This window comes from Patiria miniata, unplaced genomic scaffold (assembly GCF_015706575.1).
Source record: "Patiria miniata isolate m_02_andy unplaced genomic scaffold, ASM1570657v1 HiC_scaffold_6, whole genome shotgun sequence".
Lineage (NCBI taxonomy): Eukaryota > Metazoa > Echinodermata > Asteroidea > Valvatida > Asterinidae > Patiria > Patiria miniata.
This window is the reverse complement of record NW_024037073.1, coordinates 5,211,608-5,228,616: the sequence shown is the minus strand read 5'-3', so window position 1 is coordinate 5,228,616 and position 17,009 is coordinate 5,211,608. Positions and strand designations below refer to the sequence as shown.

At 40.8% G+C, this 17,009-nt stretch overlaps 1 protein-coding gene across 3 annotated transcripts; it reads left to right on the top strand.

The window, feature by feature from the left end:
- The first annotated feature begins 6,673 nt into the window (after window positions 1-6,673).
- LOC119743410 (alpha-N-acetylneuraminide alpha-2,8-sialyltransferase-like) lies at window positions 6,674-16,962 on the top strand. 3 transcript variants are annotated; one of them, XM_038219806.1, is made up of 8 exons: window positions 6,674-6,782; window positions 7,902-8,071; window positions 8,655-8,822; window positions 10,081-10,225; window positions 11,222-11,334; window positions 11,851-11,943; window positions 13,710-13,951; window positions 15,501-16,962. In XM_038219806.1, exons 2-8 carry the CDS (start codon window positions 7,908-7,910, stop codon window positions 15,719-15,721), a joined length of 1,146 nt encoding a protein of 381 aa, XP_038075734.1. In that variant the 5' UTR covers window positions 6,674-6,782; window positions 7,902-7,907; the 3' UTR covers window positions 15,722-16,962. The 3 variants fall into 3 exon arrangements, with proteins under 3 accessions (XP_038075734.1, XP_038075733.1, XP_038075732.1); XM_038219805.1 differs by having other exon boundaries at window positions 8,652-8,822; XM_038219804.1 differs by having other exon boundaries at window positions 8,616-8,822.
- Window positions 16,963-17,009: the final 47 nt, after the last annotated feature.

The following is a 17,009-nucleotide window of genomic DNA, read 5'->3' as shown; positions in this document are numbered from 1 at the left end:
TGCGGCGACGCGGCTTTTTTTTTTTTACCTGATTTTTTTTGCTTCAAATGTCGGCTGATGACTGCAAATGGTGCCCGACTAAACTTAGTGCAAATAATTATATGGGAGCCCAGAGAGGCCACATAAAGCTTATTCTCAACCATAACCCTATCTAAAAACACATTAAAATTGTGCAGCAGCAGGATTCCAGTCAAACCAGTGAGTTTGGCGGTTTTGAGACATCATCTTTCATTGAAAAAAACTTTTTCATTTGCCGACGCGCATGGCTACGGCGACGCGCGCGTATGCCAGAAACCGGAGACTTTTTTTTGGCCTTAACGATATATTTTGTTGGTCATAAGTTATACCCTAGGGAGACAAGGTAGATTAAGGAGACATTTCATTGGTTCCCTAATGTCACAACTCCTATTTAGAGGCAAAGTTACGTCGCAAATAGGTTAGATCGATTGCTCGTAGTCCAAAACAGAAATATACCAACGTTCGTGGGGTAGGATAAGAGAAAATTGGGGTTAAGGGTCACTAGAGTGGGACAAATATTGTGCACAACCCTAAGGGAATTTCCCCCAAAGGTACCATTTTCCGTAATTTATAATGCATAGTAATACATAGTTTAAGTGATATACAAAGTGTACAATTGTATAAATGATGTAAATTATGCAAGAATGCACGTTTGCAGTGGAAAACACTGACGGGAAAGTATAAAGAGAGTTAGTTGTCAAGTCCTATAGAAATCATGTGCAAGGGCAGATCCAGAACACAATTTTATTTTTTTTGGGGGGGGGCCAAAAAAATGTTCCACCAAAAAGTGGGTTCCAAAATTTACGGCGAAAATATTTTGAATTCTAAATGCTCAGTGATGTGGTGCGATCCGAGGCAATACCTGACAACTTAAACCAAATTTGTTTGAGGAGAAGATGGTGGTGTACGCAGTGCCTGCCTTTATTGCGACGTCACTTAAAAAAAAAAAATGGGTTCGAGTTTTTTTTGGGGGGGGGGGGGGCATGGCCCCGGTTGAAGCACCCCCCCCCCCCGGATCCGCCCTTGATCCTGTGCAGCTTTGAACTTTGAAAACAAATCAGGTGTGTTTTTTTATGCTAGAATTCTAATATATATTGAAAATTGTATTTAAAAAAAATAGTGGAGGTATATTCTGTTTAATGTGCGTGTAGCATTACAACGGTTGTGCTGGTCCCAGAGGGTCAGCTTATAGTCCTCTTTGCACCTGACTGATTGTCTTGACTTGACTCACTGTCACGTGGTAATTAAACTTGCTAAGTCTCACCTTGGTCCAAGAGTTATGCCCGCTGCCCGCGTATTTTTTTCTGCAGCATACATCGTTTTTTTTTACCAATCACACGACGCACCCTGACATAAATATTTATCCTTGTGTGGATGGAAGACACTTAGATTCTCTTGGTGTTTTCCCTTCAATTAAACCTATCCCAACCAACAGAAATATTTTATGAAAATGGGCGAGGGCTCGAACCACAGATCACATAGTTCACTCCACTATCCACTAGGCCACTGTGGCAGCTCGACGAAAGCCGTTCTTTGAAATGCTTTAATTTACAAGCTTGACTGATTAATAGCAATGGTGTAACGTCATTGTTATTTTCTTATGAATAAACATGGGACTAGCTGAATAATCATGATCCATTGACGATGTGTGCTGCAAATAAAAACACGTAATGCCATTGATAGGACACGTGCAAGGAAAGACCTCCATCCTGAATCGATTGAATATAATTTGGTGTGCTCTGGGACCAGCTTTACTAGGTTTCCCTTGTCTTGTGTATTCATTTTGATATGCACAATGCGCGGTTTATTTTTTTATTTTGCAATGTTGGGGAGAGAGTTGTGATGATTGGGGGGGGGGGGGTGTCTGTAAAGCTGCCTGTAATTTGGCGGGAATAAACAAAAGAAACAATAAAGGGGAAAATGGAATGCATTCAGTGTATAAGTCCGCTCCTTACCCAAGTTTTGTTGTTCTAAAACCCGGTTCATACGCGGCGCGAAAGTGAACGCTAATTTGTGACGTCATGGCAAGTATTCGCGCTGAAAGTTGCAGTGAACATATTTCTGCTCGGGCGCATTTCGCAGCGAATGTTTCATGACGTCAAATTCGAGTTGCATTTGCGTGGAGTATGAACCGGGCTTTAGTGTTTCAATTTATGCAAATTTCAGAACATTACAGCCAGCATGAGAAAATTATGCCCCAAGAATGTAACGAGTAAGGTAGATCATGCTATTCAGTTCCGTACCCGGAGGAGTTGGGGGGGGGGCCGCCGAACGACCCGCCCCAAATTAGGTGTAGTCATATTAAAGGTTTTTTTTCAATCTGGAAGTTGCTCCGCCCGTGCTCTTCAACATATTTTTTCATCCCCTAATGATTTTTCAATTTGTATGTTTTATTTAAACGGAAACCTATACGTTTTTTGTTGGAAAATGTGTTTATTGGTGATTGCCTTTGCGCCCGTGCGTACAATACAGGGGCGGATCTAGCTTTCAGGAACCGGGGGGGGGGGAGGGGAAATTGGTCGATATAAAGGGGGACGGGGATTGAGTCTAAGGTGTGCCCAAGGCACGCCCTGTCGGTGGGATCCGAGGGCATGCCCCCGGAAAGTTTTAAAATCTACGATGATTTCTCCTGCATTCTAAGGCAATTCAAGAATAAATTTAGAAACTTTAGCATCCATTAATTATTATTGGCCCCATTTTACAAGTTTCATAATATTAACGGGGCGATCCAAACATGGTTTTCGACTTTAATTTGAGTATAGGCCTATAGTAGAAACTTGAAAGATCAAGTTATGTTCTAAACAAAATATATTCTCAATATAATCTTCAAAACTTTTGCTTAAAACAGTCAGGTGAAAGTGGCCAGGAATTGCCTCAGATTACACCCAGAGCATCTCGAATCCAAAATTTCTCGGGACCCAACGCCCCAAGGGCTTAGCTTCGTGCTAGCTCCGCACTCGCAAATGCCCCTATGCTATCATTCCACCATGGCCATGGTTAGAACACTGGTTCCAGCACCCCTTGCCAAACAAAATATGTTCCAACCGAGCGGGCTGATTAATCGTGCACTATTTCCACATTGTAATGTTAAACATATTTCCACATATCCCACACAATGTAGCACTAGGAGGCCAGTCTAATATGTCAAATCTGTCATGGCACGGCCAAGATCTTAGAGTGGGGGTTGGATCCGCCCCCTTTTATCCCGTCCACCCAAAATGGCCGACATAATGGCGTTGGAAAAAAATGGAAACATTACTTTTTGGGATTCAGTAGATCATAACGTTTTCAAAAATGTATAGTTTTGCTAATCCTCAAAAAAAAAACCCAACGAAAATACATTGTGAACCTGACAATCGACCTGCATGGAGGTCTTGCATGTATCGATATACATCGTACAAAGTGGGGCATGCACACGGCTGGTCGGCCCCATGCACTCATCGGCGGTGAGTGATTTTACAAAATGCATTGCCAATATCAGCTGCATAATAGTATACAAATAATGAATGTTTGTGAGTGCAATGGTAAGAATAGTTTCATGAGGTGACAGATGAAATGTTCCATTCCACGAGGCGCAGCCGAGTGGAATGGAACATTTCATCTGTCACCGAATGAAATTATTCTTTCCATTGAACGAACGTGAAACATTCATTATTTGTTTTATATAACACCTGAATAAATCCTTGTCATCTGATTGGTTGACTTTAAATAGCCAATTTATTCAGGTTAAAAACTGTTTAAAAGTTCGACAAGTTCATCATATTTTATATTAATGCAAACTGTTCGACAGGTTAAGAACAATCATATTTAATTTATCTCGATTTAAAGCAGAGCCACCACCAGCAACAGTGACACCGTGCAATGGAAGTTCTATTCGCAGTGCAATAGAACTTCCATTGCACTGTGCGCTTCGCGCAACGCGCGCGCCGTGCGTTGGTACGAATAATTCAATGACATGTGATCAACGATCCACCAATCAGATGACTGGGATTTATATAGGTGTATAATATACATTATCTTCAAGCAAACTTGAATCCCCGATCCCGATTGGTCGATCCATGGCAACAAGCCGTGCTACATTATACAAATAACGAATGTTTGTGAGTGTGATGGTAAGAATAATTTCATGAGGTGACAGATTGAATGTTCTATTCCACGAGGCGAAGCCGAGTGGAATAGAACATTCAATCTGTCACCGAATGAAATTATTCTTTCCATCGCACGAACGTAAAACATTCGTTATTTGTTTTATACAACACCTGAATAAATTCTCGTCATTTGATTGGTAAATTATAAACTACAATTTATTTTGATTTTAAAGATGTTGAACTACCCCTTCACGAAAATGTTTGAACCCAACGCTGTAGCGCTGGCTCTTTGGAACAATACACGCTACGCTGAACGCGCACACCAGCATGCATTTTGCACGCAAATACCGCGTCATGGAACAAGCGCAAAGTGAAACGGTATAACGCATGGGTATAACGCATGGTCGCACCGTGCATTATACCGAATAATAATATGTCACGTGATCTACAATTCACCAATCAGATGACGGGGATTTATTCAGGTGGTGTATAAATAACCATACCGCACGGCCACGGTCCATACCGCACTCTGCGTGACGCGATTAGTGCTGCACAATTCACTGTGAATTCAAAAGTTGTGCGTTTGCGTCACGCGTCCAAAGAGGATCGTCACACACGTTTCCCGGCTCGCTTTCACTTTCTCCTGTTATAAGCATGGCGTACGTAAAGAGGTCTTCGAATAAAGTTCCACTTGTGCGTCAAGTTTGCTTGAAGATAAGTTCGTTATCGCGCTCGCGCTCGTGGAACACAGAAAATGTAGTGCGTCTGTGTCCCACATACCCATAGATATAGAATTTTATAACACCTCACCCACAGATTCTGTGTCTTGATTGGCCGAGAGCGAGTCACATGGTACTTTCTATTTTTGCTATCTTACAGTGCATGACTAAAAGTACTATACCCATAGCAACCAAAGTATTATAACACCTCACCCACAGATTCTGTGTCTTGATTGGCCGAGAGCGAGTCACATGTTACTTTCTAATTTTGCTATCTTTCTGTGCACGGCCAAAAGTACTATGCGCATAGCAACCAAAGTACTATACCATTAGCAACCAAAGTACTATTTCCACGGCGCGGTATTCGTGTGCAAATGCATGCTGGTGTGCGCGTTGTGCGTAGCGCGTATTATTCCAAAGAGAGTGCGCCGCAGACTTGGGTTCAAACATTTCGTGAAGGGTTAGTTTTTAAGAGAGAAATACATTTCCCACCAATTTTGTATTGAAATTGAAGTTTATTTCAACATTTAAAGAGGCTAGTTTTACTACACCACTCGAAGCATTCAATATTTGTATATTATATAACCGACATACAGATCCTTGTCATTTGATTGGTGGAACTCACATCACGTGGCATTCGTTATTGCTCCCATTCATGCCGCGGCTCAAAAAGTACTATCCGCCCATGGGGAATTGGAAATACTATTCAACAGTTAGGATCATGACGCGGTATTTGTGTGCAAATGCATGCTGGTGTGCGCGTTCAGCGTTGTAGGTAGCGCGTATTGTTCCAAAGAGCCAGCGCTACAGCGTTGGGTTCAAACATTTTCGTGAAAGGGTGGTTTGGAAGAGAGAAATACATTTTCCTCCAGTTTTGTATTGAAAAAAAGTTCAAATATATCAAATGACAAGGATCTATGTCAGTTATATAAAACAAATATTGAGTGGCTTTAAATTGTGAAATTGGAGGAATATTATCGCTCGGTAAAATCCGGGCTTTTCCAGTTCACTCGGCTTCGCCTCGTGAAATGGAAAAGTCCAGATTTTACCTTGCGATAATATTCCTCCAATTCCACGCTGAGCCACTCAATATTTGGATCACCTCGGCAGGCTAGCTATACTACACCACTCGAAACATTCAATATTTGTATACTATATCTATGCAAATACCACTCGGCCTTCGGCCTCGTGGTATGTGGGACATTCCGTGTTCCACTCGCGCTCGCAAGATAACTAATAATAGACCCACTCGGTTTATTCATATATTTCAACCGTGCAGTTGAACGACAATCAGAACCGCCGCCATAGCCCTAAACACAGCTGCTTCCGCATCGTAGTGACCGTTTTAGCCGATTTTCGGCTAACTTTGACCGATTTTTTGTTAAAAACGAGTTTGACAGAAAATTTGACAGAATGGATTTTTTTGGCAGATTTCTGGCAGAATTCTGAAAAATGGTTACTTGCCAGAAAAACAGCAAATTTGAAAAAAGAGAGGCATATTTGGTTACAAAAGCTTCAATCTTTAAAAAAAAAACTTGCAAAATAGGAAAGGTTGCCTGGTCTAGGTGCTGAGGTTCACTGGGAACCGGAGTTCGTCGTGACGCAACCGCGTTTTGCCTGAAATTTACGCAATTTCATATTATCTTTATGTGGCTATAGATTGTTTATAATGTAATTTGAACATTAATTAAAGCAATATTACAACATCTGCATGTGATTTAAAGTGTTTTTAATGTATTTCGAGTAATTCTGGGGAATTTGGCAGATTTTTGATAAATCTGACAGATTTTTGAAGTGCATTTAGCAGAATTTAGCCATGACCTTACGGTCACCCTGTTCCGCATTGATTCTGTATATACGGGGGATCGGAGTAGAGGGATCGTACCGCATCACAGATGCAGAAAGCTCAAAATCATCTTACGTGGCGTGCAGTCGAAGATGTGGTTGCGGTTAAAAGGTAAATTGTCGGCCATCGATATCTAATCGACATGGTTTGGTTAAATGAGACAACGGTGTTGCGCATTTGGTTGGTCATAATTATAGGATATTGTTGCATACTGTTTGTCGCATGGCCGGAGGTTGATCAGTCCATACAATCTCAATTCTCTGTGGGCCGATTCAAAATCAGTTTTATTTTTTAAGAACCATCTTGTGTCCCATTATTTAGCGTAGTATATTTTGCTCCCTATTTCCTCCTATAGTATTAATCTATTTTCATTACTACGTACATTTTTGACCCCTGTTGTCGTTCGTCAGTCCGTCCGTGGTTACTGCTTGTGTTTCATTTCGTACCTGCCTATAAGTGGTCTTCTGGTTTTCTTTAAATTCTTTTAAGAAAAATTGTTTACAGTTTTGCATTTAAGAATAGGCATGCCCCTATACGCTTCGACTTTTTCAAATCATGCCTCCATATAGGCCTATAGGCCTATGTTCCTCATGATGCTTTCACTTTGCTTTTGATGGAAGTAAATATCATATTTCGTTTGAAATACGTTAGCTGTTGCAACCTATACTATAGGCATAATATAGGGCGGGCCTAGAGGCTGATTACATCATGTCTATAGAGTTTGAAGTGTGGTCTAAATGAAGGCATACAGTATACAACTATAGGCGTCAGCAGCACGTTGTAGACTCTAATTTTACACAGGGCACCTTAGTGGGGCAGGTATAGGGGAATAGTTGGGGGAATTATGCCCTTGATGATTCAAGCATGGAATTTGGCACACAGTCAGAGAAAGATATTTGGCTAAAGGCCATCGCAGAATTTTGATCTTTAAAAAAATATATATAGGTAGAATAACAAGCAATGGCAGCCATTTTGAAAGTTTTAAAACTTCTTGTTATTCTACCTTTATTTTTTTCAAAGGACAAATCTGCAATGGCCCTTTTGCCAGTAATTTTTCTCATGACATACTCTGACTGTGTGCCAAATTCCATGCTTGTATCATCAAAGGCACAGTCCCATCACCTATCTGCCGTACTACCTGAGACCTTTCGGATGGGAGTGTGCTCGGTCATCGCGCGATAAAGACTGTACACTCGAATTGATTGCCAGGGTTTCCCCCATGTATATTAGTGAGAGATGCGTCGATATTCCCGTCTACGGGGAGTGATAGCCTTGGTATTGGTTGCGGTGTGTGTGCTTGAACTTCTGCTAGTTGCCTTTGGCGGATCCGGGGAAACAAACCAGGATCTGCACCGAGAGGAATCCCTGGTCGGAGCGCTAGCGGGAGTCAAGAGCAAAAGGTAAGTTTAAAGGGCTCATGCAATGTAGTTTTTTAATGCAATCCTTGAAAATGCATCTTCGTGTCCAAGTTAACCTTCTTTCCATTTCAAGGGTATTTTGGTGCTTTTGGGGGGGGGTTGTGCTAATGAGAATTTCCATATTCATGAGCAAAAGTGTGATGTCATTTCCGGCAGAAATCTCAGCTAGTTCAGCACCAAAAGTCGAAAGAATTTTGGATATTTTGCTGTCGTAGATTGTTTTTTTTTCTGTTGTGATGCGTTGTATCAATACATCAACATGGCAGTGAGCCAATGAGCAAACTTTTCTCTCAAGTATTGGGAGCAATTTTTTGGGTTCACAATTTGAACAGAAAACTCCTAAACTGAACAGTGTCTTCCTGAAATGACATACAACAGCGCCCTCGTTTGTCAGGAAAGCATGCACAATTTTAAATGGTCACAAAAGTACACTTTTCAATACAATTAACCAATAATGGCCGTCAAATAGTTTTCATACAGTCCAGAGAAATAGAAAGTTGCACAAAATATGTTAATTCTCAAGTAGAATCCATGTCATGGGTTCTTTAAAATCTCACGACAGCAGACCGTCGGATGAGGCACACGAGCATGCACAGAAGACTCAACCAAGTGCGCCCACCGATAACCGAACAGCATCGGAGGGAGGTACACAAACCAGCTACAGTATAGACGAGGTTATTGCCAATTTGTCTAAGCCATGGGTGGGAAACGAAACACGCAAAGTCGGTATAAGGTATGTAACTGAACAATACTTAACAATCCTTCACCCTCCCTCTATACTTTGACATTCTGTCCCTCGGAACTATATAGTCAGCACGTCGTATGGATGGCAAGACCTAAACATGTATATTTTCAGTTCTAGTTGGACTTCACATTGAAGCTTTTTCCAACTATCTGTTTAATTATAAATAAGGGAATAAATATGTGCTTCGGAGGTGTTAAACACTATGTTTAAGACTCCGACCATGAACATAGTGTTTAATACCGACCAAGCACATATTTATTTCCATTCATAAATACCTTTTCGGTCAATTTTTTTTTTTTTAATCTTTGCTCATGCCTACGTGAGGATTGTGAACGTTCAACCAATAAAACGGCGAAAGGCACTGGATTTCATAGGAGTCCAAATTTCATTGGACACAGGAAAAAGCGTTTAATACCATGTTTTATCATCCGTTTAAGACCAGCCACGTGACGGGTTCTAGAGTCTAGACCAATGGGAATGGGTAAACTGTCTTAGGTATTTATGAATAAACAATGAAGACTCTTCTTAGCTGAACCTTTTGGTTTTTAACCGACAAATTCCTTCAAGATACTTTATTCACAGTCGGCGATATAACAAATAAATTGAAAGCGAGGTAAACTCTTCATTTTTGAACTTGCGAGTAATGAAAGGCTGCAGTGAAATAAAATAACAAATTGAAATCAATATCAGTCTGCTCTGTTGACTGATTTAAAATGTTTGGTTAAACATACCCTAATGTTTTAAGCCACATTTGAAAATTGAAGGTGAGGCTTGGAACGCACACCAATCATAAAATAGTCTGGCACCATCCCATTCACCAGTTTACAACTTATAAAAGAGATTCAGGGAACATGATCTAAAATGGCTTCCTCGTGAATAAAATCTATAGGGAGAACATAGGCCTACATGTAGTAAACGGTACGTAGCTAAATGACTTTTGTGTCGATGTCGCATAATGCTTAAAAGTGATATCATTTTCTGTAGGCCTACACGGCAACATTGTTAACTATTTTGTTACTTAATTGAATCATTAAACCATTTTGGTCACACGTTTTACACATCAAATATCAGTACGTTTTCAATGGCATCCAGTTAACATTGCATGTGGTGAATTACGAATGCTTCAAATTGAAATTGGTAACCAAAAAAAATATATATAACGTGTCGCCATCATTCATGAATTGCTCAGTGAACTACGCAGGAACATAACTATTTTTCTTGTTATATATTGTTTGTTTCACTCCAGACGTAAGCTCGACAGCGTTATGAATGCCACGGAATATGCCGTCCTAACGAAGCAGTTCACCGTTCTCGGGCAGAATTTAACCTTTGCCATAGCCCCGAGTGTAGTTCGTAATCTGACGAATGAAGTGTATCAAATGCTTCCCGAGGTAGGAACAAAAAATTCTCGAAGCCATTTTGTGATCTTGTTTTGTCAAACGAAGTTAATGTATATACAAGTCATGTTATTTTGCACAATGTTCCCAGTTGGACGCTAAAACATCAAACCCGGCAACAGAACGCACGCGTCGCCGCGGAACCACGGTCACCGCCGTTATTTTTTATATCATTTAAGGCTTGGAATCTTAACTTTATCCCTGGTGAGTATTGGTTTGAGTTTCAAAAGGGTTTTGAAACAATTCGTGTTCAAATAAAGGCATGTCAAAAACAAACTCAACCGATTTCAAGGAAAATCAAATATGCACATGTTTTCTAATGTGGAAATGGTTCATCATGTTCATGATGTGACGATCTCGTTGCCTTTTACTTGCTGTGTTTTCTATTCTTTTCGATCCACGTAGACTACACCTTAAATGAATTCACAATCTTGTTCTTCGTTTCAAGTTCAGTTTTGAAATTCACGTGCAAGTATGTACCTATTAAAAAAGCGCTCAAAGTGTGACTCCAGTTTGCATCTGATGTACCGCATCATCGATTTGCCTTGAAATCGGTTGAGTTTGTCTTCGACATGCCTTTATTGAACACGAATAGTATTAAAACTCTTTTATATATCAAACCAATACTCACCAGAGATAAAGTTCAGCTTCCAAGCTTTAAAATGGAATAAAAATATTGGCAGTACGTGTTTCCGCGCCGACGTTAGAGCCTCCCCAAAAAAAGTTGTGGGCATTATGGGACATGCTGTACGTTGTTTCGTGAACAGTGTCGTCATTCAATATCGCAATTCTTGATTCATTGGGTCAGGCTTCATGTCTTTCACTCCAATTAGCCCTTCGGAAAATCCAGGACATGGTATCACAACGGACAACGTAGAATCTCTCTCAGGCTCAAGTGCTTAGCTGATGCTTATTGGTTAGAATATTGGGCCAAAGATGCTCATCTTATAAGAATTTCGACCCGTGATTATTTTCTTCTTTTTCCTTCAGCAATCCCCATTCTCAACTTTGAAAATGAAACGATGTAGTGTTGTCGGGAACGGTGGTATTCTTAAGCATAGTTACTGTGGAAAGGCGATCGACGGTTCCGACTTCGTATTCAGGTAAAATTGCTAATTGTGGGGAACCATTGCCTGAGATCTATGAAGTGGACTGAAATCCTGATCATTCATGCATAATTATTGAGGATATTGCAGAGGCGTATCTAGCTGGAGGGGGGGGGGGGACCAAGCTAACACTATGACATCCGGCATCTCTTGAGACAGAAAGACATAAATCATAGCAGTGCAACCCCCCCCCCCCCCCCCCCCCCCAGTCAGTGAATACACCCCTCCTGCTTTTAACAATTTGAGAGAACAATAATGTGACGGATACCTTTTCAGGAAAATCCCAAATGTTGGCCCTCGACCAAAACTTGGATACACCACTGGGTGGAAATCTGTTGGTGTGCAAAAAGACAAATTTTACGTAATTGGATGACGGACTGCATATATACAACACATAATGTAAGGTATAACTCAAGTTGTGCATTTTGATTGACGATTCGGGCAGTTTTTTTATGTTTGAGTCAATCTGATATTTGCAAACTGTGAACCATTTCCCTACGTTTTTACCCTTAGATGCAACGCAGCTCCGCTGAAGGGATATCAACAGCACACAGGGAGAAAGTCCAACATGACTTCCATAAATCCAGGCGGGGTCATCGCCGCCAAGTATGCATGATTTTTGTTAGGTCTCGCTCGTGTACACTTGACCATTTTGGATATTTGAAAAGTTCAACTGAAGAAGGCCATAGTTTATAGCAAATTTTGAAGACGCAGTAGGCCTACGTGTCACTGAAAGACTTAATGTGCGCAATACGATTTTGCAATAAGAGAGCTTCTGTTTTGGGGTTTTTTGGGGAGAATTTTATATTTAACAGGGATTGGCTTAACTTATTTTGTTGGACATATTGAGGTATTACCCGAGCTATGTTTAACCAAGACTGTTACACTTTACAAAACTGTGGTGTTTAAATAACACTTTGTGTGTATGATTATAACCACTCGTCTGATATACCACAGGCATGTTTAGTCATCATCTCAGTTTGGGCAGTGCAGGCTACCTTATTTAAAGGGTTTATACAATGATTGTTTTAATGCACGTTTGTGTCCCATTAATCTTATATTCGTTTGGCCATTTTGAAGGGTATTTGTGTGCCTTTTTATTTTTATTCTTATACGAGTTTCCATATTCTTGAGCAAAACTCACGGTGATGTCACTCCGGGCAGAAATTAACCTCAATGTTACAGTTAGGCTATTTCAGCACCAAAAGTTGCTGGAATTTTGGATATTTTGCTGTCGTAAATTTTCTTTTCTTTGGTGATTTGTTGTTGTGTCAGTACAAGCAGTAAACCAACGAGTAAACCTTTGGGGCACGTGTGGTCTAGCGGTGGAGCACAGGATTCGTGATCGAGAGGTTGTGGGTTCGAGCCCCACCGTGGCCATGCGTGTTGTGCCCTTGAGTAAGGCACTTTACCTCAATTACTCCTCTCAACCCAGGTGTTAAATGGGTACCGGCATTGTTCAATGCCGGGAGGGTAACAGACTCGCTGTGGAGGAGGTGTGGCGATCCCTCCACAGCAGCATACGAGTCTGGCCCAATCGCTAATGAAAGAGAGATGGGCACTCCATTCCTGTGAATACAGGTTCGTCCCGTTTGCGTAATTTTTATTCCTAGGAGGGTTAGGGGCAATGTCATGAATAATTCATGTGTATACATGAGAACGGACAATGACATCAACAGCATTGTTGTTAGTTACTCAACTAGTTACAATACATTAAAGCATTTTAAAGAACGGTTGTCGTCGAGCTACCACACAGTAGCTTAGTGGATAGCGAGATGAGCTGTGGATACAAAGATCCCTGGTTCGAATCCACGTCGTCGCTGCTCATTTTCATCAGCTATTTTTCTTCTCCAAGTTTATCACTGAGATAATTTTAAATTAAGGGGAAAATAGAACGAGAACCTAAGTCTTGCAATGATTCAAAGGAAAAACTGAATTATTCATGACATTGCCCCTAACCCTCCTAGGAAAAAAAAATTACGCGTCCCGTTTACCTTTACTATAAACCTTTATCACCAATGTTCCCATTTAGCAAATATTGGGTTCACAATTTGAACAGAAATCCCCGAACTGTACAGTGTCGTCCTTAAATAACATCAAAGCAACAGTGCCCTCAGTTGTCCAGAAAAGTATGGACATTTGTTAAATGTTTGAAAAAGTGCACTTTTCAATCAAATTTATCAAAAACGGATGTTAAATAGTTTTCACATTTAAGAGGAGTACAAACTTGTACAAAATGTTTTCAAATAAAAAAAAAATCACACGGACCCCTTAAATTTCAATTTGTTAAACTCCAATCGTCTTTTGAAGCATGACAAGCTTTCCTGTCGGCAAACTTTGATTTCAATAAACTCATTATGATTGTTAAATAGATACAAACGGCTGCCTGATATAGGGCACAGGAACCGATTTCTGACGGATATGAAGGCATACGGTGATCTCCTTATACCGGTCTATGGCGTTAACATCAACGCCTACACGACGAGCATGCTGGCCCTGCGGCTGCTCCACCAGAAAGGCTCCACGACGCGGGGACTCATCATCAATCCGGATCACTTCAGAGGGCTTCAGGACATGTGGAGTGAGATGGGCCTTCGAAGTCGAATGACAACAGGTAAGAACTACCTTACCATATCCAGGACCTTGTGGACCCTCAGGCACATAGTGGTCATCCTAGAGGGCAGTATAACGGCCCTCTTATAGGGCTGCAGACCAGTAAATCGGTCGGAAATTGCCTACGCCGGCGAAATCACGATTTGCATGCCCTCAAAATCTTCAATATTTGAGCATGCTGTGGGCCATGAACTTGAGCGTTTGTAAAAAAAATATGGGTGGAAGCCGTGCACAGGACTGTGAGCTTGTAGTTCCGTTCAATTTGGATGAAATTGGGGCCCTTAAAGCGCTCTGTTTTGCAATGGAGCGTAGGCATCGTTTTTCAAAATGGCGATGGGCTCTGCAGGACTATTTTCAGGGGTGATCATCTTCGGATGGAAATTTCTCCTATAAGTCATCAGTTGACCCCCCGAAAATTGAAAAGAAAATGAAAGATGATGAAATAAGCTTTAATTTGATGTGTGTCTCGAACACCTTGGAGAGTTGTGAGTATTTTTCCCGAATTTCTGAAGTGGGAGCATTTACCATTGGGGTCTATGGAAGTTTATTTACTGGTCTGCAACCTTAGAGGGCAGTACTTTTTTGGCGCTGGAGTACACACGACATGACATTTGTGTACAACTATTCATCGTTAGCTAATTTAAAGTATAAGCCCCTCTGAAAATTTGCCGCTCTGCATGGAGTAGTTTATCATACCAATGCTTGTATACACCAGTTACACAATTCCATGTAGTTGTTTAGTTAGCACAGGAGTTTGCTAAGCGAAAAAAAATCCGCTTAGCAGAGGTGGTTATCATGGAATCACGCGCTTCTGAAGCACATGAACTTGCTGAATGGATTTTTTACCCAGAATGTTAAAGAGCGTTATATTCCAACCAAGTGCCGCAGTGTTCGAAAAGCAAATGGTATAGCCTAATGTGGTATAATGTTAATGTAGTGAACCTGATAATCAATACATACAAAACAATAATCACTCGACTCTCTTTATTGCGAGCTCGGCTAGGACGAGACTCCGGTTATGACGAACATATTTCGCCAATCGCGACCGAAGTGTGCACATTCCTATTAAGAACAAAAACATGCTTAGTACGAGCTTTGGTAAAACTAAGAATTCGGTTAAGACGAATGCTTTTTCGACCCCTTGTGTAGCAAATGCATTATCTATTCATTTCAACGATCATTTTGGGAAACAACTTGTCAACAGTGGGTCCATTCAGTTTTGAGGGTTGCTAATCACTGTTTTACGGTGTTCGATCTTTTCTAGGTTGGTTTTTTGTGGACGCCACGTGGTGACTGATATTCAAGTCCTGTCTGCGTCATTATCAACTTAATCATCCTGCAAATGCCCTAAGAAATCCAACTAGATAACCGAGCACGTTATGCTTTTCGTATTTACGATAAAACTGCCAAACCTCGGCGTGTTCTTATTCCTCCATGGTCAGGCTAAGCCTGAGATAGATACATGTTCCTCTCTAAGGATCGAATCAGTTTCACAATCGATTTTGTTTTAATCATTGACCGATTGTTCCTCATGTTTTCCCCACCTGCAGGTTTTTACCTTGCGTCCGTGGCACTGTCTGTTTGCAATTCCACCGATCTCTACGGCTTTTGGCCGTTTGCAAAAGGCCCCAATCACCGTGCAGTATCCTACCATTACTACGACAGACTCAATATCTCCAAAGGCGTCCACAACTTCAACTGGGAATTTGACGTTCTGTACCGTTTGCATATGGGCGGTGTATTACAGATGCACGCCGGACCGTGCACGTAACAACCAAAGACTTGAAATAGAGATTTATGAAAACGGTACTATCCGTCCTTTGTAAGGGAGAAAGATGTACAGCCAATCATGGACATGCTTTATATGGCGTTAGGAATATATATATATATATATTTTTAATATGTGCGTTTTAAGGCCCACACGTCATAGTAATTATTTAGTAAAAAGAACATACATGTATGTAAATTTAATCAGCAGGCTTGACAGACAAGGCAATAGGTTTGACAAGCGTATTATCAATGACGATGGAGATGCTTAACAGAAAATATTGCTTAAAAATGTATGTGCTAAGCTAATATGAGTAAGTTGAGACCTAGGCATTTTTTGTGGAGTGCCGAGGCCTCGTGGTCTGGCGCATTGAATTCGTGGGTCTGCGGGTAATTCTGCAGGTCGTGGGTTCGAGTCCAGCGTATGGTGCGTGTGTCCTTGGGCAAGGCACTTTGTCACTCATTGATTCTCTCCACCCAATAGTAAATGGGTACCTGTGAGGGCAGAGATGGTTATCGTGGTTGATTGAAGCTGCTTTACGCCGAAATGACAGCATCGAGCTATCTGTACACTACCCAGGGAGCTGAGATTGTCTTTGGGATGTTTCATTGGCCCAATGAGCAGGGTAATCATGATGTAGCGCCTTGAGCACCAATACTGGTGGATACATGCGCTTTATAAATACAAAATTATTATTAATATTATTATATAGGCACAAGTAGTATAAATCCTAGGGTGTTTTTTACTGTTTACCTGATACTGTTAAGCAAATATTTCCATGCTTACCAGTTGTTTTGATTTCGCTTAGGAGCTCCTAGAAATTGGCTCGAGACTTCAGACTCCATTCCTTAATCTATTCTGTTCACTTTACCGAACAGTGCTTCACACATGCATAAACGACAATTTCTTCAGCGACCTATCATGTCATATACTTTAAACCCATGAAGGAATTAATATTCTTCGAGTTGTTACATTACGAGGATTGCTCTTTGCCAAAAAAAAAGGTCATTTCACTTTTCGTGGACATGATACTCGTTGGTTTATAATAATTAATTTTATTATTTTACTTAATCGTGGTCAAATCAAACGCGTGTAGTGTAAAGAAATCTATGTCTGCAGATTTCTTCAATCAAAATTGGAGAACAAATTATTTTGTGCACTGCAGTAAATACAATTTCTGAATTCCATTCACCAGAATGAGGAGAGCACTACACAATAAACCGTAATTATCCTGAGCATAGCAACATTTGCTGTCTTTTCCTTTTTTCTCTTTTTAAAAGAAAATGCAAAG

What these genes read in the sequence shown, in the direction of transcription:
- LOC119743410 (XM_038219804.1), top strand. Translation starts at nt 7,908, where the DNA reads ATGCGTCGATATTCCCGTCTACGGGGAGTGATAGCCTTGGTATTGGTT. An exon ending in GCGGGAGTCAAGAGCAAAAG is followed by an intron (nt 8,072 to 8,615) that starts GTAAGTTTAAAG and finishes ATTCTCAAGTAG; the next exon opens with AATCCATGTCATGGGTTCTT. An exon ending in TGTATCAAATGCTTCCCGAG is followed by an intron (nt 10,226 to 11,221) that starts GTAGGAACAAAA and finishes TTTTTCCTTCAG; the next exon opens with CAATCCCCATTCTCAACTTT.